The sequence below is a fragment of the Notolepis coatsorum genome, assembly GCF_963971535.1.
Source record: "Notolepis coatsorum genome assembly, chromosome: 10".
NCBI lineage: Eukaryota > Metazoa > Chordata > Actinopteri > Aulopiformes > Paralepididae > Notolepis > Notolepis coatsorum.
The window spans coordinates 17,899,553-17,923,001 of NC_140174.1; the positions used below are offsets into that span (position 1 = coordinate 17,899,553).

At 41.0% G+C, this 23,449-nt stretch overlaps 1 protein-coding gene across 1 annotated transcript in view; it reads right to left on the reverse strand.

Annotated features, from left to right (window-relative positions):
• Positions 1-264: 264 nt before the first annotated feature.
• Positions 265-23,449, reverse strand: part of LOC311235285 (uncharacterized protein) — a 50,140-nt gene continuing 26,955 nt past the window's right edge. Inside the window, exons 7-8 of the mRNA XM_084322705.1 lie at positions 15,342-15,457; positions 265-4,195 (exon numbers count right to left, since the gene is read on the reverse strand). Coding sequence (XP_084178831.1) covers positions 3,197-4,195; positions 15,342-15,457 — 1,115 coding nt within the window. The 3' untranslated portion in view covers positions 265-3,196. The remainder of the gene's footprint in view (positions 4,196-15,341; positions 15,458-23,449) is intronic.

Genomic DNA, 23,449 nt, shown 5'->3' on the forward strand with positions numbered 1-23,449 from the left:
GACTGAACTTTTTTTCAGGCCAAGTCATATTCTTATTTTAACCTCCACTGTATATATATATATTTTTTTAATAGCGTTAGCGTTTTAAGGGAACTAGATTATTTTGAACATCTTTTCTATTGCCAGTTTGCTTTTACGTAATATCAATGCTGTTTTCAATTCATTAAATAAAATTGATTGACTCCGACTTTGTCATACAAATAAACAAATGTACATACTGTAACTTTTCAATGCACGTTTTTATTTACATTGTAACACCGGAACAAGCTTATGACTTGAACAAGGAACTAAACAAGGGAAACAGTGCTTTAATAATACATAATGCAATTTTACAACAAAAAAGTGCAGCTTACATACAGAAAACTCCTGATTCTGGGTTTTATGCAAGCATAACATAAAATATAGATTTCAAACGTATGTGTCTTGTACTTAATCCACATGTCTTCTGCATCCAGAGGTTCCTCTAGTCTTTGGACTATAGACCACTGTGTTGTAGAGCCTACTGTCCCGACTGTGTCTATAGACCACTGTGTTGTAGCCTACTGTCCTGACTGTGACTATAGACCACTGTGTTGTAGCCTACGGTCCTGACTGTGACTATAGACCACTGTGTTGTAGAGCCTACTGTCCTGACTGTGACTATAGACCCTACTGTTGTGGTCGTCACGCCAGGCAGGGAGGCTGTGTGCTGGAGATCGCAAATGGGAGTCTTGTGGCTAGCTTCTGATTGATGGCGAGCTAGCATCCTTTTCCCATTACTGCCATACTGTAATTTCCTGTGGGATACGTTGCAAAAACACACACCTGGCAGGTCGGTCAGACCAAGTTTAAAAGAATAAAAGTGATTAACATTTATATGTTTAAAGAGAATGTAGCGTATATCAGCCTATGATTTATGGTAAAGTCGATTCCCACGGGGGTGCGTCATATAAAAAACATCTCCTGACTGAATTCTTTTTTTCAGGCAAAGTCATTCTTATTTTAACCTCCACTGTATATTTTTATTTAATAGCGTTAGCTAAAAGGAAAAGACAACCCGTACCAGGGTCTGACAGCACTACAATAACATTTTCATATAACAGGCTGACGCACTCAGCGGTAGAGCCGCGCCGCCGCCGCTAACCCTTCAATAAGCTTTGTGGTCCGGGCATAAATGTGTCCATGAATCCATTTAGTTAAATCCAACACTGTCTGAATGTATCTTGCGATTATTATACATTTCCGACGACGAACTATTAGCACAATCCTGTCTCTCTAGTCGCTGCATCCTGCCATTATTGCTCGCAAATTACTCTGCTTGGCGCGGCAATGGTAGAAAAAAAAATCCCTTTTTCATCATATTTGACGCCTCCGATCGGCTCAATTTAGTTTCAATCTGTATGCATCTACAAATCATATTATACCAGGTAGCCAATTGACGGAAAATCCGTCACGACTCCGAATCAAATTGACGGAAATCCATCTCAAGACGGAACGCTTTAATGCCTGTATACCTTTGATTTGGGAGTATTTGGGGACCAGCCTGATTCAGCCAGAACGCTTTGGGCTTATTGCACATAACGCGTTTTATCTCGCGACCTATGAAAAAATACTGGATTATCTTGGAAATGCGCGATGTTTAGCGTGTAATAAATTACAAACTACAGCATGTGGAAACAAACTATTATTCCCATGTTGCACTACAAGTAATGTTTGTCAAAATAAGCCACACCATGTCTCCACAGCTATAATACAGAACATACAGCTTCGCAAACAGTGAAACGACCGCGGAAACGACTATAAAGCTGGCATTCTAGGGGTAAAGATACGGGTGGCACCCAAAGTGTTAACACATTGGCGGCCATTTGGATGCGTCTAAAATCACTGTAGACGGCCAGCATATGTAAACAGACTTGCACAGTTCGTGAGGCTGTTTGTAGAGCTAAATCTATACTTTATAGTATTGCTATCTGTCCATTCTCATTGTCAATTGAGACCATAAAGTGTCCCTTCAAAATGGCTTAAAGAAATAATTTTTTCATCAATACATTCTCATTTTATAGCGTCTTGAATATAAGCGGTATACTTCCTGGAAGGCTGGATAAAGGGCTAATAGCTACTAACGTTATATCCAATGGCATTTCGGTTATACAGAAGCTACAGTTAAAACTCAAACTGCATATGATCGGTACGATCCTCAAGCATCAATGCATGAAAGGGGGGGGGGGGGGCGGGGGACGTCGTTTCTGATTATTGATTACCAATAACCGTGTTCGTCTCAGTAGCCACATACGCTGATGGGCTGGTTGAGTATCATAACAAGGCCTGATCGGGCTGTAATTTACGTGAAAAAGATCTTACCATGAGCCGGTTGGATCCGCCAGACCATTTCCCAGTTATCGATCGCCATCTGGTAGATCAATATGTCCATTGACCGATGATATATTCCCTTACTGCACACTGAAATACGCGATCCAAAACTTATTCCAAGCTTCAGGTGAGTAGAAAACTACATTGGAACTCCAGAAAAAAAAGACAACTTCTATCACAGGGAACTTCGATACAGCGCCCCTAAGAGGATCTGGCCGGTAATACACTTTTTCGAATTCAAAGAGTAGGGTGCATCTGCAGTGCCACTCAGCGACCTTGAATAGGTTATTAAAATGGAATAAAAGCCAAAACAACCTTGCCACGGAGATATCCGTGGTTAGTCCTTTAAGCATGGATTCGAACCACGGATTTATCCGTGCTTCGTCCCCAATGTGTTAAGGCTTCGCTCCTGTATGAATGCGCTGGTGTTTCTTTAAGTGTCCAGTTTGACTGACGCTCTTCTCACACTGGTCACAGTTATAAGGCTTATCTCTAGGGATCTCCGATATTATCGGCCTACCGATATTATCGGCCGATATCGGCATAAAAATGTGATATCGGAAAATATCGGTATTCAAATATATATATATATTTTTTACATTTATTTAACCTTTATTTACCCAGGCAAGCAAGTAAGAACAAATTATTATTTTATTTATTGTCAAAGTATGCATAATGTTGTGTTAATTACACAACAAGAGATATGTAATGTTAATTACCTGAAATGATTCCGTTTTTGGGTCGGTTGGGTCGGTCGGTATCGGTTGATATCGGTATTGGAAATTAAGAGTTAAGTTGGACAATATCGGTATATCGGTATCGGTAAAAAAGCCAATATTGAGCATCCCTACTTATCTCCTGTATGACTCCGCTGGTGACTCTTTAAGCTGTCATGTCTACTGAAGCTTTTCTCACACTGGTCACAGTTATAGGGCTTCTCTCCTGTATGAATACGCTGGTGTATCTTTAAGTATCCAGAGGTACTGAAGCTCTTCTCACACTGGCCACAGTTATAGGGCTTCTCTCCTGTATGAGTGCGCTGGTGTTTCTTTAAGTCTGTAGAGGTAGTGAAGCTCTTCTCACATTGGTCACAGTTATAGGGCTTCTCTCCGGTATGAATGCGCTGGTGTTTCTTTAAGCCTCCAGATTTACTGAAGCGTGTTCCACAAAAGTCACAGTAGTAAGGCTTCTCTCCTGTATGAATGCGCTGGTGTGTCCTTAAGCCTCCAGAGATACTGAAGCTCTTCTCACACTGGTCACAGTTATAAGGCTTCTCTCCTGTATGAATGCGCTTGTGTATCTTTAAGCTTCCAGAGTTACTGAAGCTCTTCTCACACTGGTCACAGTTATAGGGCTTCTCACAGTTATAGGGCTTCTCTCCTGTATGACTGTGCTGGTGTATCTTTAAGCTGCCAGATTGAGTGAAGCTCTTCTCACACTGGTCACAGTTATAGGGCTTATCTCCTGTATGAATGCGCTGGTGTCTCTTTAAGTGTCCAGATCTACTGAAGCTCTTCTCACACTGGTCACAGTTATAGGGCTTCTCTCCTCTATGAATGCGCTGGTGTTCCTTTAAGTGTCCAGAGGCATTAAAGCTCTTCTCACACTGGTCACAGTTATAGGGCTTCTCTCCTGTATGAATGCGCTGATGTTGCCTTAAGTTGCCAGATTGACTGAAGCTCTTCTCACAATAATCACAGCTATAGGGCTTCTCTCCTGTATGAATGTGCTGGTGTATTAGAAAAGTGGCCTTGTTGATGAAGCGCTTTCCACACTGGTCACAGCAGTGAGGCCTTGACTCGTTCATATCTCTGCTTGTTGTTGGGGAGCAATGCAGCAATTGTACCTGGAGAAGAGAGAAGTACACCAATGACGAGTTCAGATCTTGTGTGTTTTGTATTTGTTCAGTTTGTATTTCTCAATTTCTAAAAAAAATTGTATCCTCCAAATGTAGTTGTTGATGTGATTTAAAGATGCATCTGCTCCAAGGGCGGTTATTGAAAACTGGCCAACATTAATAAAATAATGAGATAAAACCCACCAGGCAGTTGCCTGCAATATGACATTGTGGTTGTATCTGTCCTTGTAACAATATCAATGTTGCTCCTAGTTTGTGTTGTTCTGGGGAGCAATTAAGAGTACACAGACCACTAGTACATATAATTCAGTCTGAAATTATATTTTCAATGGAATGGATATTATATTAGCAATATAAATTACATGTCAATGAATCCATGTATTGTTTAGCAAGAGTAGCCTATTGATCAATCGTTTGTAATGTTTATCAGATCAAGATCATGAATTAAGATCACATTTTGTCTGTTTCTTTCAACAGTCTTATAGTATCCAGCATCTGCCCAGCACCAAGACAACTGTTGCAGCCTTGATGCTGCTTGTTAATCCTGTTGTGGCCTATGGCTGAAAGGCAAAGGAGGAAAGACTTGTTACCTTTATCCGTTGATTTGGTCATAACTGTCTACAGTAGCAGTGCAATGTTGTTATTATGCTACTACTTATATTTTCATCTAAAGTAGTAGTTAAGGCAGATACACTTTTATTTTGAAGGAGCAAAGTGGGCAAGTTCGACTTTTATGTTGTTGGGGGTAACTTCCTGGTTTTTAGTCATTAATTTCCAAGTGTTTAGTTATAGATTTTTTTGGTTGTATTATTATTAAGGCTGTCAAAGTTAACGCTGTATTAACGCGTTATCGCCTGATTCTATTAACGCCACTATTTTTTTTAACTCACGATTAACTTTTAAGCAAAACAAATTTAATTTTTTTTTACATTTTTTTTTACTAGACTTCACTCAGGTGTATTATTGATGCTCTTATTGATACTATGTTTGTTTCTGAAGTGTGTAGTGTGTGTGAGATATATATAGAGAGAGGGGGGTGAGAGAGATGAGGAAGGGGCAAGAGAGAAAGAGAGCTGGGAGAGTGTGTGTGAGAGAGAGAGGGGGGTGTGTGATTACTCAGCCCTTGTGTGGGTGAATGTAACAAGTTCCTAACGTTTTCTTTTCCCTATTATTTCATGCACACTTTATTCATTGTTTTTAATTATTATTTTCTTTTAAGTTATTTTGTGCATCACTCTGTTTTGAATTTGATGCAAATGTGCAATGTATGAGGGTCATCCTTTTGTTTTGTTAAATGGCTGCATAAAGCAAGCATTTGTTGACTCGCATGTTGATAAGAGTATTAAAACTTGGAACTTGAAAACGATCTGTTTAAGGTAGAAAAAAAAAGAAAAAGAAAAATTCGATTCATTTGCGATTAATCGCGAGTTAACTATGGACATTCATGCGATTAATCAAGTTAAATATTTTAATCGATTGACAGCACTAATTATTATGTCTGCATTGTTATTGGGTGTTATTGGTTTAGTTTTGGTGCTGCAATTTTCATGTGTTTTGATAACTATTTTGTCCTGTGTCAAAAAGCTAAAATACTAGGGGTGTAACGATCCGATGTTTTCGGTTCTGCTATCAGTAGTCTGGGAGTGGATTAGCTACGGAGCTAACAGAGTGTACCATCCAGCAACACTGGAAACGGCGTAATGTTAACATATTGGTCGCCAAAAACGGCGTAAGTCGTTATTGCCCGCCATGCGTTGAATGCCAACAACGGCGTAAATAATTTTTGGGATCAATATTTCATTTTTTCGACATAGCATTCATAATTCATCCAGCCTCCCTCCGGACTGCAGTGGCACCCTGTCTGAGATTGCAACGCCTCAATACCGGCGCCTGGTGGATGGTCGGGCAAGTTACACTCACAGCAAAACCGGAAGTGGCCATCTGTGCATCGAGGAAATCCCTCCGGCAGTCATATCTTGTTACGTGGATCCAGACAAACACTAGAGTGCATTTAGATCGCTTTCGAAACGCAATAAAGAAAATATGATTTCGGTGTTTATTGTGCCATACAAACCGGAAATGGATGTAGGAGATCGACGTCAAATAATTGGGATCTTTTTCCTCCAGTCTCATCGGCGAACGGTAAGAGGAATATAACGTTATTTTCAGCCAGATTGTTTATTCATTTCACTGCAAACCATCTGCTCAACATATCAAACCATACTAAATAAAGCCGTTACTGACGATCAAGGAATTATAAACGACCCCCCCCCCCCCCCCCTTTCCTCCACGCATGATGAAGCATAACGTATACGATCATATACAGTTGCATTTTTTAATATAGCGTGTATAGGGAATAAACGGCAATCGATAATCTATATATGCGTTTAGGCCTATAACTCACATTCTAGGAATTACTGCAGAAAACGATAAAAACACTTATATTCTAGAAGGTATTTTTGTATGAATAGATAGATAATTGATGTTGAATGGGCCATAGTAATGTCAATATACCAATACAATTTAAAAAGTTATAGCCCTGCAAAGAAGGTGAGCCACTCCATAGACTTATAGCACTGGCAGAGAGGGGCATTAGATGGGTACAATGCTCGGCAGGCAATGTGTTAATATATATATATATATATATATATATATATATATATATATATATATATATATATATATATTTTTTTTTTATTATTATTATTATAATTTTTATTAGAAATGTTTTCCTCTGTGAAAAAAACCATGCCAGTGAATTATTTTTCTTCAAAAATGTCCAAGTGACAGCTCTGAGCTCTCTGATCTGGCCTGATCCCATAACTGCAGTAATGGCCAGATGTCAATCACTCAGTGCAAAAATAGGTGCACAGGTTGGGCTTAAGAATATAATTATCTAATCAAAATAGGGTATTTGAGTTTTAAAAAGGCGGGTAATGAGGTGCAGCGCACTTGATTGATTGGTTCACGCCGTGACACATTGTGTTGATAACCTTCAAATCCAATCAGAGATTGGCCCCAGCTAAACCTACGGAAGTGCAGCTGGACTGTTTTGACTGTGTGCACTGTCAGCCTTGAAAGCTGACATAGAAAAGAAGAGATTAATTTGCCTAATATAATAATTCATATTTTAAGATCTTTATTCAATTGTTGAACTTCATGAACTTATTGTGCACTGCATCGTTTGATGATATATATATATTTTTTTATCTCAGTTGAAGTAGTGTAGTTGTAGTTGACGTGAACGTGCCGTCTTGGACTGTGTAAGCTAACTTGTAGCTAGCTACTAGCTTAGCAAGGTAGTAGTTTAGTAAGCTCCTGTCCTGTCTCTCAATTTTTTTTCCCAAAGTCATCGAAACGTTCGCCCAGAGGAAGAACCGCTGTGCTGCCTTCCTCTTCATGTGAGTAGCACACAGCTTTGGTGAGTGAGTGCTACTGCGGACATTTCTTAGTTGGCAACTTGGTCCATATATGGGCTTATGAGAGTGCGTGACGCGAGGGATTCCCCTCTGCAGTCTGCAAGCATCCAGTTTACGGAGACCAGACTTACGACGGAGGAGGTCACCAGCGCGTGTGAGTAACGAGCGATTTGTTTTGGTCCGCTGTGGCCTGTGTGTGTGTGTGTGCACTAGGGTTGCACGGTATACCGGTATTAGTATAGTACCGCGGTACTAGAGTGTTCAAAATGATACTATACTGCGTTTGGGAAAAAACTGTACCTTAAAAAAAAATATTTATTCATTTATGCATGCAAATGCCTTCCTATTGGAGCACAGCGCTGCTGTCAGTGGTGATGTTGTGCTAGTTTACCGGAAGCAACCTTCTGGAATGAAGAACAACAAACTCTAGTTGAGACGAGAGCTAGCATAGCTCGTCCAACGAATGTTGGCATCAATGACATGACTACAGTACTGATAGGAGCTACTGTAGCACGTAACGTTAGTTATCATAACCATCGGCAATTGCAGTGAGGATCTTTATTGATTAACGTTAGCTAGCTAGCTTTAACTAGAATTATAGTTCGCTAGCCATATAAGCTAACGTTAGCCGAGTTTACTCTATGCAAAATGTGCTAGCTAGCTAACGTTAATCAATAAAGATCCTCACTGCAATTGCCGATGGTTATGATAACTAACTAATCGCAGTGAGGATCTTTATTGATTAACGTTAGCTAGCTAGCACATTTTGCATAGAGTAAACTCGGCTAACATTAGCTTATATAGCTAGCGAACTATAATTCTAGTTAAAGCTAGCTAGCTAACGTTAATCAATAAAGATCCTCACTGCGATTGTCGATGGTTGTGATAACTAACGTTACGTGGTACAGTAGCTCCTATCAGTACTGTAGTCATGTCATTGATGCCAACATTCGTTGGATGAGCTATGCTAGCTCTCGTGACTACAGTTCCTTATACGAGCATTAGAAAATGTCCACAATGCTATTCGCAAGAATAGAAAATAAATTGAAAAGCCTAATAATAAGCTATACACAGCCTAAACTGCCGTGGTGAAAGCTAGTAAACACAGCATCCCCTGTTTGTTGCCTACCCACAACAGAAATTAATTGATGCACACGTGCATCTCATCTCTATGGCTTAGTCACAAACGTGATATATACAGAGACATTTGACAATTGCCCATTAATGGTTCATACATACTGTATAAAGACAATGGAAATCTATTTTATTTTTGTTAAACAGCCTACAATATGACATAACCTAGTTCTAGAATTATGATAAGGCTATAATCAGTCTCACTCATCAAAATGTTTTCTGGGTAACTTATGGTATCTCAAACTAATTAGGCCCTCTGCTATGACAAATTTATAATAATACAACCATACTTTTTCTACCCCTTGAATTTTTTTTAACTACAGTAGTCTGCTGCATTTGGCTCACAGAGTGACTCCCCCCATTCAGAAGCAACCTAAACTCCGCTTTTTTTTAGCAGCATATTAAGTACACAAATTAGTCCAAAGATGATAAAAGGATCAACAGGGCAGTCGCAGAGTTCATCTGTATGGACCAAGTTCCAATATATATACAGTTGAGAAAGCTGGGTTCAGAAACCTTGTACAGCAAGTGTTTTGAGTGCAAAAAAAGTTCTCCAGCATTTTGAATGCCATTGCTTTTAATTTAATTTATTTATTCTTGTCATTGTTCATTGTTGTGTTTTAAAATAAAGAACAATAATGACATCAGAGAGTTTTTCCCTGATTTTGAGGAAAAGTATCGAAATTAATATTGGTATAGTATCGAAACTAAAATGTTGGTATCGTGACAACCCTAGTGTGCACGCGCGTGTGTGTGTTGTTCATTTCCTATAGTGCTGAGTGATGTGCATGTGAGATTGATCTGGTGATGCGTTCTGTACATCCAGGCGAAATGACCAACAAGTCCCAAGCTGTCGCGAGCGGAGGGTCCGTTTCACTAGCCTGGTGTGACGAAAACATGCAAGGGATAAACGTGCGAGCTACGGATCAGATCTGCTGTTATCTCCGCTGCTCTGCATGAGAATACGGCTTGGTCCAACAATCCCAAACGGTTTAGATTTCAAACGAATAATAACAATAAATAAGATGCGACCATCACTGCAGTGCCAGTGTGAATCCCTGGACTTGTGGGTTGCTTTGTTGAGTTACTTTAGTTAGACTGGGTGGTCAGTGTGTGTGTGTGTGTGTGTGTGTGTGTGTGTGTGATAAGACTGGGGTTGACTCCAGACCTATAATCATAAGTGATTGTAAGTCAAGCATGCAATTATGACTTTTGAAGAGAAAAGGATTATTATTGCAATAGGCTTTTATGACAAAGACATCGCAGAATTCACAAAGAATGATCGGAGGATGGACTTCATGTACAAATAAGGTAGGAAGTGTGCATATTTTGAGCATTATTTTGTATATTTGTGTATTGCATTGTAAATAGCTGCTGCGATTTGTTGGCCCGCTGTGGCCGTTGTGTTTATTGTGTGTGTGTGTGTGTGTGTGTGTGTGTGTGTGTGTGTGTGTGTGTGTGTGTGATTGGGTCTGTGCTAAATGAGATTCAAGATTCAAGATTCAAGATTCAAGAGTTTTAATTGTCACGGCATACAGGTATACAATGAAATGCGGCTGGTCTTGCCCGCGACGATGTGCAATACAGTGGTACAACATATAATAGAATCCAATAAAAATACAGTGGTACAACATATTAATAGAATCCAATAAAACAGTGCAATAAACAGGTACATGGTGTGCCATCTCGGTATCTGTACATTAGTATTTACAGAGCATATAGGACATGCTAGTTAGCTTTAGTAGTGCAATACACTGTTCCTGATGTTATACTACTTTAAGTGGCCTTTCCTCTGGCCATAAGTGTGCGTGTGTGCGGCATGAGTGTTAAAGTGGCTGCTAGTGTGTGAGCGTGCTCAGCGTGCGTGTCGTGTATGTACTTGTGTGTGGATAGTTCAGTTTCTGTGTCTCTCAATGTTCATTGTTCAAGGCTCTGATGGCCTGGGGGAAGAAGCTTAGCCTAAGCCTCTCCGTCTTAGTCTCTAGAATTCGCAGGCGTCTGCCTGACCTCAGCAGCTGGAACAGGCTGTTATTGGGGTGGTGGGGGTCTTTCATTATCCTGCAGGCTCTGGATTTGCACCTCTTGTTGTATAGAGCCTGCAGGGGAGGTAGCGCAATACCCGTGGTACGCTCGGCTGAGCGCACCACTCTCTGTAGGGCCTTCTTGTCCTGTGCCGTGCTGTTCCCATACCAGGCAGTGATGTTTCCGGTCAAGATGCTCTCTACAGCTCCTGAGTAGAAGGACTGGAGTATCTTCCCCGATACTCTGAACTTCCTTAACTGTCTCAGGTGGTAGAGGCGCTGCTTCGCTTTCTTTACTACTGTGTCTATGTGTCTTGACCATGTCAGGTCCTCTGAGATGTGGACCCCCAGGTACTTGAAGCTGCTCACCCTGTCCACGGTAGCCCCGTTAATCCTCAGTGGTGTGTGTGTCTCCCGCTGTCCTCTCCTATAATCCACGATCAGCTCCTTGGTTTTACCAATGTTCAGGAGCAGGCTGTTGTCCTGGCACCAACGTTCCAGTACCTCAACCTCCTCCCGGTAGGCCTTCTCGTCGTTGTCCGAGATCAGCCCCACCACCACCGTGTCGTCGGCGAACTTCACAATGGAGTTGGAGCTGAACTTGGCCACACAGTCGTGTGTGTAGAGTGAGTACAGCAGGGGGCTTAGAACACAGCCCTGGGGGGACCCGATGACAGTGAGTGCAGAGGTTTTCTAGCATCAGATGTAGCTTGTAGGCCTGTTTGAAGTGTGAGATGGAGGTTATTGCTCTGATGTGGAATGGGATCTCGTTCCAGATTTTGCTGTTTGTGTGGAAGAATGATCTTAGTCGTCCATAATTATTTGTGTAAGCCGGTAATGGAATGAGTGCATGTGGGATTGATGTGGTGATACTTCTTGACTTGTAGTCTATTGTGTCTTGGCAGTAAAGCTGTGAGTGTTGGGGAAGTGTTATTTCTGAGCATAAAATAGAACTTAGTGGCTAGATTTTTTGTGTAGTTCTGAAAGGTTGTAGCAGGGAAGTGTGAGTGACAGTGGTCGTGAGTCCAGGATGGACATTTACCATGCATTTTATAAGCTCCTTTTGCATGAAATTGCAAACAATTGCATGTAGATGTGTTTGAAACAGTGAGGATGAGAAATGGTCTGATCTTGCTGTAAACAAATAGTTTTTGATTTGCCTTCTTGACTAAGCTATTGTTGTGATGTGTGTAAGTGAGGTGTGTGTCAAGAGTTACTCCAAGGTATTTATTACTAGTGCCTGTTGTCTTTAACTGTAGTGTCTGTCTGCTGTCTTCATAACTACACTGTGTCTGTACTTCTTTATTACATTTTTTTTTATCTCTCCCGTCCTCCCCAATTTTTGAACTCACCAGCCACTACTGACACACATTGGGGGATGTTTTATAAATATAATATAATAATTTGTGCTTCACCAAAAAAAATTGGTCAGCAGCCGCCACTGATGTATATATATATATAAATGTGCGAATTGGCTATAATAAGGTAATTTATAAGCCTCCTATTCTATATTCTATAATAATATTTCAAATTGCATTGGTCCGGATGGGAGAATTCAGTACTGTATCTACAGAACCTTCTGTTTAATCATCTTCCCTTTATTAATTTCCTTAGATCTTTTGTACACATGATCTCAAGATGGTACTGAACGAGATCAGTGGCAGTTTTTTATGTTTGGTCATTATTAGCATGGTGTTATTCACTGTCAAAGATGCAAAGAAAAATCATAATTCATATTCTCCTTTGTTTCATCACAATTTAAGCAAGCCTAGTAATAGACACAATATTTCTGACACTGTGAATACATTCCATGAGGTCCATAGATGTACCTAGATACCAAGAATATGCAAATAGCCCTTGTAGAAGTGGAGCAATATTTACCTAGGTATATATTTTAGGCGGATTTTCACCACGGGTGGAACAGGTTAAAGGAAGACAGACACAGGATAACATAAGGAAGACAGTGCAGATAGTAGAGGAGATACAAAAGGAAGGAGGAAGTGCAGTATTAGTTAGCCTAGATGCAGAAAAAGCATTCGACAGTGTAAGCTGGATATTTCTAGGGCATTATATCAAGAACCGACGGCAAGGATTAAGGTAAATGGTAGTCTGACCGACCGGATTAAACTAGAGAGAGCTACCAGACAGGGTTGTTGTCTTTCGCCGACGCTCTTCGATGTATTCATCAAACCACTGGCTCAACTAATTAGACAGACCAAAGACATCAAAGGGGTGGAGATAAGGGGAACAGAACATAAATTGGGACTGTTCGCAGACGAAGTGATAGTATATATGAGACAACCAGACACAAGCTTTCCGATACTGATGGATTTACTGACAGAATATGGACATTACTCAGGGTATAGACTCAACGTGACGAAGACACAGACTTTAACACTGAACTACACTCCAACGATAGAGATCAAAGAAAAATACAAAATTAAATGGGACATGGACAGGATCAAGTACCTAGGGGTGAACATTACACGAGGGGTGGAGGGGTTATACCAGTGGTGCCCAACCAGTCGATCGCGATCGACAGGTAGATCGCGGGCTGATTTCAAGTAGATCTTGATTAATAAAATTTGATTATTAAAAAAAAAAAAAAAAAAAAAAAAAAATTGCTAAATCAACTCTTCCTCTCCTTGTTAACTACAACAAGCAATGCTGTTTGTTATTTAAGATGAGGTCGGACTCAGCACTGACAGATTTGTGTTCATTATGCTGCTTTTATAAAGCCTCAAATGACGGCTTACAATATACAATTTTGGCTGGTAGCTCTCGGGCTAGGTGGTAAATAAAAAAGTAGATCTTGGTTCAAAAAAGGTTGGCCACCCCTGGGTTATACGATGCAAACTATACACGGATTAATCAGAAAATCAAGAGAGACCTAGAAAGATGGACAGTAATGCCCCTAGATTTCAGCTCAAGGATCTAAATCATTAAGATGAACATATTACCAAGGTTATTATACCTATATCAGTCTTTACCTATATTAATACCACAAAAACAATTCAGAGAATGGGATAGACAGATATCAAGATTCATTTGGGGGGGAAAAGGCCAAGGAACAGATATGTGACTCTACAACTACCAAAGGAGAAAGGAGGAATGGAAGTACCCAGTTTAGAAGACTATTACTATGCAGCACAGCTTGGAACAGTAGCATGCTGGTGCAATGTGAATTATGAAGCCAAATGGAAAGACATAGAAACCAAAAGAGAGGGATTCAAAGTGCAGGCACTAATAGGAGATAGGGAGCTGTTCAGAAGACAGGAACAACTACTAGACCCAATTACCAAATTCACTATAAACATATGGAACACAATAGTAAAGAAATAAAAGCTAGAAAAAGAATCCAAGATACTGAGATGGATAACACATGACAACTAATTCAAACCAGGGATAGACGACCAAGGGTTCAAAAGATGGGAATGGGGGGGTATAACAGCAATATGTACAATGATAGAAGGAGTGGAGATGCAGACTCTACAAAAATTGAAAGAAAGATTTGGACTAGAGAATAGAGACCACTTTAGCCATCTACAGATTAGAGATTACTATAACAAAGAAATAAAACAAGACAGAGACAAAGAACAGAATGGGATAATTAAGATAATGGTAAAATCATATGAAGGAAGGAAGGGGAGGGTTATATCAGCACTATATCAGGCAATAATGGACAGTAAGGAAATTACAACCTTGTATATAAAAGAAAAGTGGGAGAAAGAATTAGAAATAGAGATAACAGAGGAGGAATGGTATAACACATGTAAGATACAACAATCAACCACAGGATCAAGGATATGGAGGGAGTTTGGGTGGAAAAACATAATTAGATTCTTTATAACACCAGAAATACAGGGCAATTACATGCCAACACAAAAGCCATGTTGGAGAAAATGTGGGCAAGAAGTAGCGAACCACACACATATTCTGGGAATGTCAAAAAATAAGAAACTACTGGGAGGAGATAGGAGGGATAATAAATGAAATAGTAGGATATGAAATACCCCAGACAGGTCAAGTACTATACCTAGGGAACTTAACACAGAAAGAAATTCAGGGAGAAGACAAATATCTGATTAAGATACTATTAGTAGCAGCCAAGAAAGCTTTGACTAAACTGTGGTACAGGGTAGAAGCACAGACGAAGGAACAATGGATAGAGATAATAGAGGGGATACAGGAAATGGAGAGAATCACATGCTGAGGCTACAAGAGGAGAAATTAGAGTCAAAATGGGAAAAGTGGGAGGAATATAGGAAGAAAGGAAACAACATCACAGAAGAATGAAAAAGAAACAAGAAAATAAATTGAAACGTAAATAAACAATGTATGGACCGATGAACCCATGTCACTCCTTTTTATTTATTTATTTTTGTCCCCCTTTTATTTGTTTTTTGATATTATTTTTGTATAATTTTGTCAGTAACTGTATTGTCTTTGATGTTTAAAAAATCGCAAATAGAAATGTAAGTAAAAAAAAAAGTGTATATAAAATCTGCAAATGGATTATGCAAAACAACTCCCAATGTAATATTTTCATCCCGATCTTACCGCTGACAATCTCTTGAGCGGGATTTCCAAGAGTCTTGTCTGTAGTTTAGCTCCACCTTTCTCTCCAAGCTCCTCATAACCTTGGATTACAAACCAGTCTGTGTCCTTTTCTGAAACTGAGAGAAGAGTCATATTTTTATTTGTTTATTAAAACGGATCCCCATCCAACGGCGACATCAATCATCAATTCATTCAACCTAGCGTGCACTTATTTTCAACCTAGAACCTAAGCGCTCTCTCTCTCTCTCTCTCTCTCTCTCTGTGTGTGTGAGAGAGGGAGGGAGGGGGGGAGGGAGTAAGGAAGGAAGGAAGGGGTGGGGAGTGAGGAAGAAAGGGGGAGAATGAGAGACGGAGAGCTAAGAGACATACTAGGAGAGAGATTAGTGGAAACTGTCAAAATGATTAACAGATGTTGACTGTAAGAATCTGTAAGGGCATCAATGGGAGCTATTTTTTTTTAAAGTAACTAAATAGTTACTTTTCACAGTAACGCATTACTTTTGGGTGTAAGTAACTAGTAAAGTAACTGAGTTACTATTTTTCAGTAACTAGCACAACACTGCGTAGAACACATATTTTGAATGCCTTCGGCAGACTTCAAATGAGCCATTTGTATCTAGATTAACTCCAGGATTGCAGATAGATTCATCTAGATTAAAAAAAATTATCTATGCCCACCTCTAATATATATATATATAAATGCCATTACCCATTTTCTTAGCCACTGTGTCAATGTGCTCTACCCATGTCAGTCGACTATCTATTATTACTCCCAGTAATTTAACCGTATCAACCTGTTGTATGGGTTCGCCAGACAAGTGCAGACTCACAGTTGCAGAGTGTAGGATTGGCTAATAGTTTGTGACTGGTTATGACTACTATGTGTACAGCTGTAGTGAAGATGTCTCTGTTCTCTCAGTTAGTTTACTATGTGTACAGATGTAGTGAAGATGTCTCTGTTCTCTCAGTTAGTTTACTATGTGTACAGATGTAGTGAAGATGTCTCGGTTCTCTCAGTTAGTTTACTATGTGTACAGATGTAGTGAAGATGTCTCTGTTCTCTCAGTTAGTTTACTATGTGTACAGATGTAGTGAATTTAATTGAAACTGAACATTTTAACTGAATTTAAACAATTTTTTTTTTTAAATGTTCGGGTCCAATATTCGGTCTTAACACATCCACCGCCAAAAACGGCTTACGACGGGTTTCAAGGTCATGCGAATTCCGCCAGTCCACGGCGTACGACGTTATTGAGATCATATTTCATTTTTTCACCATGGTATTCATAATTCCCTCACCCAGCCTCGGCTGAGACAGTGGGACTCGGCACAACCGTGTAACGCTTCAATACCGCTGCATGGTGGATGATCGGGCGAGTTACAACCGGAAATGGATCTCTGGTGATCTCCGTGCATCTGGGAAATGCGTCCGGCAGGCACATATTGTTGCGGGACTCTAGACACACATCCGTGTATATGGATCGCTGCCATAACTCAATAATCGATATGATTTGGGCGTTTATTTCGCCATACAAACCGGAAATGGATCTAGTCGATTGCGTCAAATAAGTGGGATCTTTTCCTCCAGTGTCATCAGCGAACGGTAAGAGGACAGTAACGTTACTTTCAGCGTGATTGTTTATTATTATTAATGCAAACTGCTCTGATCAATATATCACCCATACTACATAAAGCATTTACTGACGATCACGAAATTATAAACGACCCCCCCCCCCACGTTCATCCGCGCATGATGAGTCATAACGTTTAGGATCATGTACAGTTGACATTTTTTATATAGCGTGTATCGGCAACAAACGGCAGTTGATAATCTATATGCGTTTATGCCTATAACTCACGTTCTAGGAATTACTGCAGAAAACAATAAAAACATATTTATATTCTAGACGTATTTTCGTATGAATGAAAAAGTATAACGTTCCTACATCCTGAACGATAGATAATCGATGTTGAATGGGCCATAGTAATGTCAATTTAGCAATACAATTAAAAAAGTTATAGCCCTGCAAAGAAGGTGACCATCTCCATAGGCTTAGAGTGGTGGCAGAGAGTGGTATGAGAGGGGCAAACTGCGTGGCAGTTAATGTGTTAAGAACCAGCGATTTTCAAATAGCACATTTGCTAGAAAGTCTTATCCCTAGTACAGATGTAGTGAAGATGTCTGTTCTCTCAGTTAGTTTAGTATGTGTACAGATGTATTTGTTCAGAGAATATTGTACACCACTGCAGGGTTTCCCCCCCCCAAAAAACGGAATAATTAACATTACATATCTCTTGTCGTGTAATTAACACATTATGCATACTTTGACAATAAATAAAATAAGAATTTGTTCTTACTTGCTTGGGTAAATAAAGGTTAAATAAATGTAAAAATAAAAAAATAAAAAATTACAATTTTTCTTTTTTTTAAACAGATACCGATATTTTCCAATATCACATTTTTATGCCAATATCGGTAGGCCGATAATATCGGACATCCCTAGTATTTTCTTTTCTTATCTTTTAAACTATGTTTTATGTGTAATTTATTCTATGTATTGTCCTGTCTTTTATATGGACCCTGAGTCCGTAATAAAATGTAGATTGATTGACATCCATGAGGTGTTTAGGAATGATAGAAATTAAGAACAAAATTACTTTAAAGAATGTAATGAATGTAAATGAAGTGGTAAAATTATCACCTCTGGCAAGCTCGTCTATGTCCAGCAGACCATCCTTGTTGCCACGGGTGATGGGAAGCGTGTGGAGGTCTGGACAATCCATTAGGGTTTTCTCTAGATGTCGACACAAAGATGCCCAAAACAAATTCATCATGGTGGATTATTTGCCAAAAAAACTAAAGGCTAAATTACAGCAGGTTAAGAGAAAAAGATACCTTCATGTCATGGTTCATAATGTACCGACAATAGCCTACATCTAGGCCTGCCGCGATAAGCAATAAATCGATTAATTGCCGCGATAATTAATGCAATGATTTTGACGGGCGCGATTAATTGCTATTTGCGCGTTTGTTTTAATGAGGCGGAACCAGTAGTACCCCTCGTCAGTCACTCCGTGTGGGGGGCCGCTGGCCTTACTACAGAGCACAGCACGGGAGCTCCGTGGGGCACTAGCAACGCCACATATAGCTTAACTACATTTCTCAATAGTGTTGCTCCTTTTAACCAAATAGCGTTCTTTGTAGTGTAACGTTAGCTATTTTTAGACCCAAGTAGTTACTCGCTACTGCCCGGAGAAACTGGACTGCTAAATAAAGATTAAAGATCTAGTGTTGATGCTCATTCAATGCCAACAACATTAGCTAAATAGCTAACAAACGAAATACAACGTATAGCATAGCTACAACACAGAATAACGTTAATACAATTACATGCATCATTGTTTACAATGAACGGGTGGGACTAGTCAAAGGACTGGACACAGGGACAAGTTAAACATGAATACATTTATTATAACAGGTAATCGAGTTGCGCTCCCGTGCCTACGCACCACAGGGCTATTCTATTCTATACGGCTTTGACGCTTCCTCCTCATCGTTGATTGCCTGTAGTAGCTGCATCTAACGTTAGTAGCTAACGTTAAAACTAACCTAAAGTTAGTTGCTCACCAACAATCTCAACATTTGTTTTATCATTAGCTCAAAAACACAGAACCGGACGAGATGCTGCTAGGATAATAACAACAATACTTCCGCTCCGGTCGGTGGGCTTCAAAATAAAAGTCTAAAACCGGAAAAGACGGAGCGGTGGGCTTCAAAATAAAAGTTTTGGGAAATAAATTTCTCAAAAAAAAAATCTCTAACCGGTCGCAATAATATCGCTTATCGCGATATTTTCGGGGGCAATTAATCGCCCAGCAAAATGTGTTATCGTGGCAGGCCTACCTACATCTGTCAAACTTATTTTTGTTGTACTGTACTTGTGCTGTATAATGACAGCTAATCTAATCTAAATGAGGGAAACCTCCACTTCCTAACAAGTTGAAATAAAGGTTTGAAATGGAAAAAAAGGAAATGTTAGCTTTAGGCTAGAGCGGGGGTGGCCAACCAGTCAGAGACTAAGAGCCACAAAAAATACTGTGGTACCACAAAGAGCCACACCATATACCAGCGTTTCTCAACCTTTTTTTTCAGTCACGGCACCCTTCATAATAATAATAATAATAATAATGGATTCGATTTGTACCGCGCTCCACATTCGCGAGAATCTCAGAGCGCTTACAGGAGACAAATACAAAAGTTAAATGAATAAAACAATTTAAAATGAATAAAAACTATTAAAAAGACTAACAACCAGTAAATTGGTAGAACCTAAGAGTAAAATAAAATAAAAATAATAGTAAAATGAATAGAAGTAAAAAAAATAAAAGTAAAAGAAAATTCAGGCAAAAGCCTTGTTAAAAAGAAATGTTTTTAGGCCCCTTTTAAAAACCTCGACGGATTGTGGTGCTCTCAGGTGGATGGGGAGAGCATTCCACAGTCTGGGTGCGGCGGAGCAGAAGGCGCGATCACCCATGGAGTGCAGCTTAGTCCTGGGGGCTTTGAGGAGGTAGGCTGTGCCGGAGCGGAGGGAACGTGAGGAGGACTGGGGGGTGAGGAGTTCCTTGAGATAGGCAGGGGCACCACCGTGTACGCACTGGTGAGTGAGGAGGGACACCTTGAACTCAATTCTGTGTTCCACGGGGAGCCAGTGAAGGGATCTGAGGGTGGGGGTGATGTGATCATATTTGCGCACCCTCATCAGGATCCTAGCAGCGACATTCTGAATGGTTTGCAGTTTTTTAATGCTTTTGCTAGGAATCCCGATGAGGAGTGCATTGCAATAGTCCAGCCTGGAGGAAACAAAAGCGTGGACGAGTTTCTCCGAGTCTGCCAGGGTGAGTGAGGGGCGGAGTTTGGTGATGTTACGGAGGTGAAAGAAAGAGGTCTTGCAGAGGTGTTTGATGTGTGTATCATATGTGAGGTGGGGGTCCATTTTCACGCCCAAGTTGGTGACAAGGGTGGAAAGGGGAATGTCCTGACCGGAGAAGGAGATGGTGGTGATGGTGGTTGACCGGACCTGGTGTGGGGTACCGATCAGCATGGCTTGTGTTTTGGAGCTGTTGACCTGGAGAAACCTGTGGTTCATCCATGCCTTAGTCTCCTCCAGGCAAGTGGTCAGTGTGGGGGGTGATGAAGGTGATGATGGTGTGATCCGGATATATAACTGGGTGTCGTCAGCGTAGCAGTGGAAAGACACACCGTGCCGGCCGATGATGCGGCCGAGGGGGAGCATGTACAGGGTGAACAGCAGGGGGCCGAGGACGGATCCCTGGGGGACACCGCAGGTGACAGGGTGGTTGGAGGATGTTGCGCCCCCGAGGGAGACACACTCAGTCCGACCAGCCAAGAGGGACTGGAATAAGCCAAGGGCTAGGTCGCGGAGTCCGACATTGGAGTGGAGACAGTCCAGTAGAATGGGATGATCCACTGTGTCGAAGGCTGCCGATAGGTCGAGAAGGACCAGAATGGATGGGGTTCCCGCATCCGCCGCCATCAGTAGATCGTTGGTTACCCTGACCAGGGCTGTCTCTGTACTGTGCGCGGAGCGGAAACCAGACTGGAACTTCTCGAAGATGTTGTTGTCTCCGAGGTGTGCTAGGAGCTGCTTCGCAACTACCTTCTCCAGCACCTTGTAAAGGAACGGGAGGTTGGAGATGGGCCGGTAGTTGACGAGGGCCTCTGGGTCCAGGGTGGGTTTCTTCAGGAGGGGGGTGATGATGGCAGTTTTGAGGGCAGGCGGAACGTGGCCAGCCTGCAAGCAGAGGTTGATGGTGCTGGTCATGAGGGGGCCAATAGTGCGGATGTTGGCTTTCACCAGGGCTGTGGGGAGGGGATCCAGAGCACACGTGGATGACTTCATCCTCCCGATGATGGCCTCGACCTCCCGCTGCGTGGTGTCGCTGAAACAGCGGAGGAGCTGGGAGACTTCAGGCTGTAAGACAGCAGGTGGAGCAGGTGAGGAAGAGGAGCCGGGGAGGAGAGAGCGGATGCCCTCAACCTTGGATGTGAAAAATGACATAAAGTCATTACACCGCTTCTCAGTGGTCTCTCTGTGTGCCTGGGTTTGGGGTTTGAGGAGGTAGTGTATGGTGGAAAAAAGCTGTTTGGAATTGCCGGGGCTATTGTTGATGATGTTGGAGTAGAACCGTGACCGAGCGTCCTTCAGGGCTTTGGAGTAGGCCTTTTGGTGCTCTCTGTAGACCTCTCTGTGCACGGTGAGTCCCGACGCAGTGAGGCGTCGCTCAAGGACACGGCCAGCCACCTTCATCTCCCTCAGCTCGCTGGTGTACCAGGGGGCAGAGCGTGAGAAGGTGACCATCTTGGATTTCACGGGGGCGTGAACATCCAGGAGGCCACTCAGGGCTTTGTTGTAATAGCCTACCAAGTCACTGGCTGAGGAGAGGGCAGGAGGGGCAAGATGTTGAAGATCCAAGGCCAGAGCATCCAGGTTGATGTTTTTTATGTTTCTGAAACATATCTGGCGCTTGGGCTTTGAATGGGTGGGGGGGGGGGAACAGCATATCCATGGAAACGGCCATGTGATCCGACATGCCTGGGTCGTATACACACAAGTTGTTAATAGGGGCAGCAGGGTCGGAAATCACAAGTGTTTATAGGTCTCACCCTCTGGCCTCTGAAGTTGCTAATGTCTTTTTTATTTGGGCCTCACAGGGTTAAAAGGTACACTGTGAGACCCACGGTTGCAAAATTACAAAGTCACTTTTAGCCATTTAAAAAAAATAATGTTTATTTAAAAAATGTAAGCACATGTATAGTCAATTGGTCCTGTTGTTCAGCCTCACAATGCTATTTGATAGTAAATGTGTTTGTATGTCCCACCCTCTGGACTCTGAAGTTACTAATGTCTTTTTAATTTGGGCCTCACAGGGTTAACCTCTTAAGCCCGAGATATACAGTAAAAGTGTATATTTTCCACATTACTTTCGTTTACCAATGATTTTAACTGTTATTAGTGAAATATAAGATTATAGAAATCTCAGGGCATTGAGTCGGAAACCGGCGCATATTGACAGGAGGAAGTGGCACAGCCAAAAGTGAGTGTAGTCTTTTAAAGGAAGAGACTCAGGGCTTTCGAATTTCAAAAAACGACCCTACCCAGCTCACACCAGCCCCTGTCAATCATCTGACTTCTGGATTTACTTTTTTATTTCTCTTATTTTTTGGGATTATCTCCCACAAACCTGAACGTTATTGCCATAAAACAGAACGCAGTTAGTTTCTCTACCTTTCTGTGAACGTCTTGCAAAAAACGGTGTTGCAATACGATAAAAAATGGTGGAGAAATTTACATTATAAAAAAGATGGCAGAATTCAGTACTGTATCTACAAAACCTTCTGTTTAATCATCTTCCCTTTATTCATTTGCTTCGATTTTTCAGGTCTGGTAAATTTTAGCATGGTGTTATTCACAGTCAAAGATAGATTTGTATTTTTTTTTAAATAGAATTGATATTCTCCTTTGGTTCATTACAATTTACTCAAGCCTAGTAACAGACACACTATTTCTGACACTGATCCATATGTCCCTAGATTCAGATACCAAGAACATGCAAATGGACCATTTAGAAAAATTGTAAATGTTTATTCTATGTCCTTATGACATAAAAAAAAATTAAAAAAAATAGTATAATTTGATTTAAAAAAATGTATGGATGGAAGAGCCACACATTGACGGGCAAAGAGCCGCATGTGGCTCGCGAGCCGCGGGTTGGCCACCCCTGGGCTAGAGTGTAATGTAGCCTCCTAGCTCTCCAAACCATGCAACAGTAAAAAGTATAGGTACTGATCACAGACAGGTAGGATAGTTCTATGTATTGATCACAGAAATGTAGGATAGTTCTATGTACTGTCCACAGACATGTAGGATAGTTCTATGCTCTATACTGTCCACAGACATGTAGGATAGTTCTAGTATTGATCAAACATGTAGGATAGTTTTTATTTAATTTTTTTTATCTACGGTACTTTTTCTCCCCATTTTCTATTTTTCTCCCATCCCAATTTCGTATGATCCAATTCTTCCCTC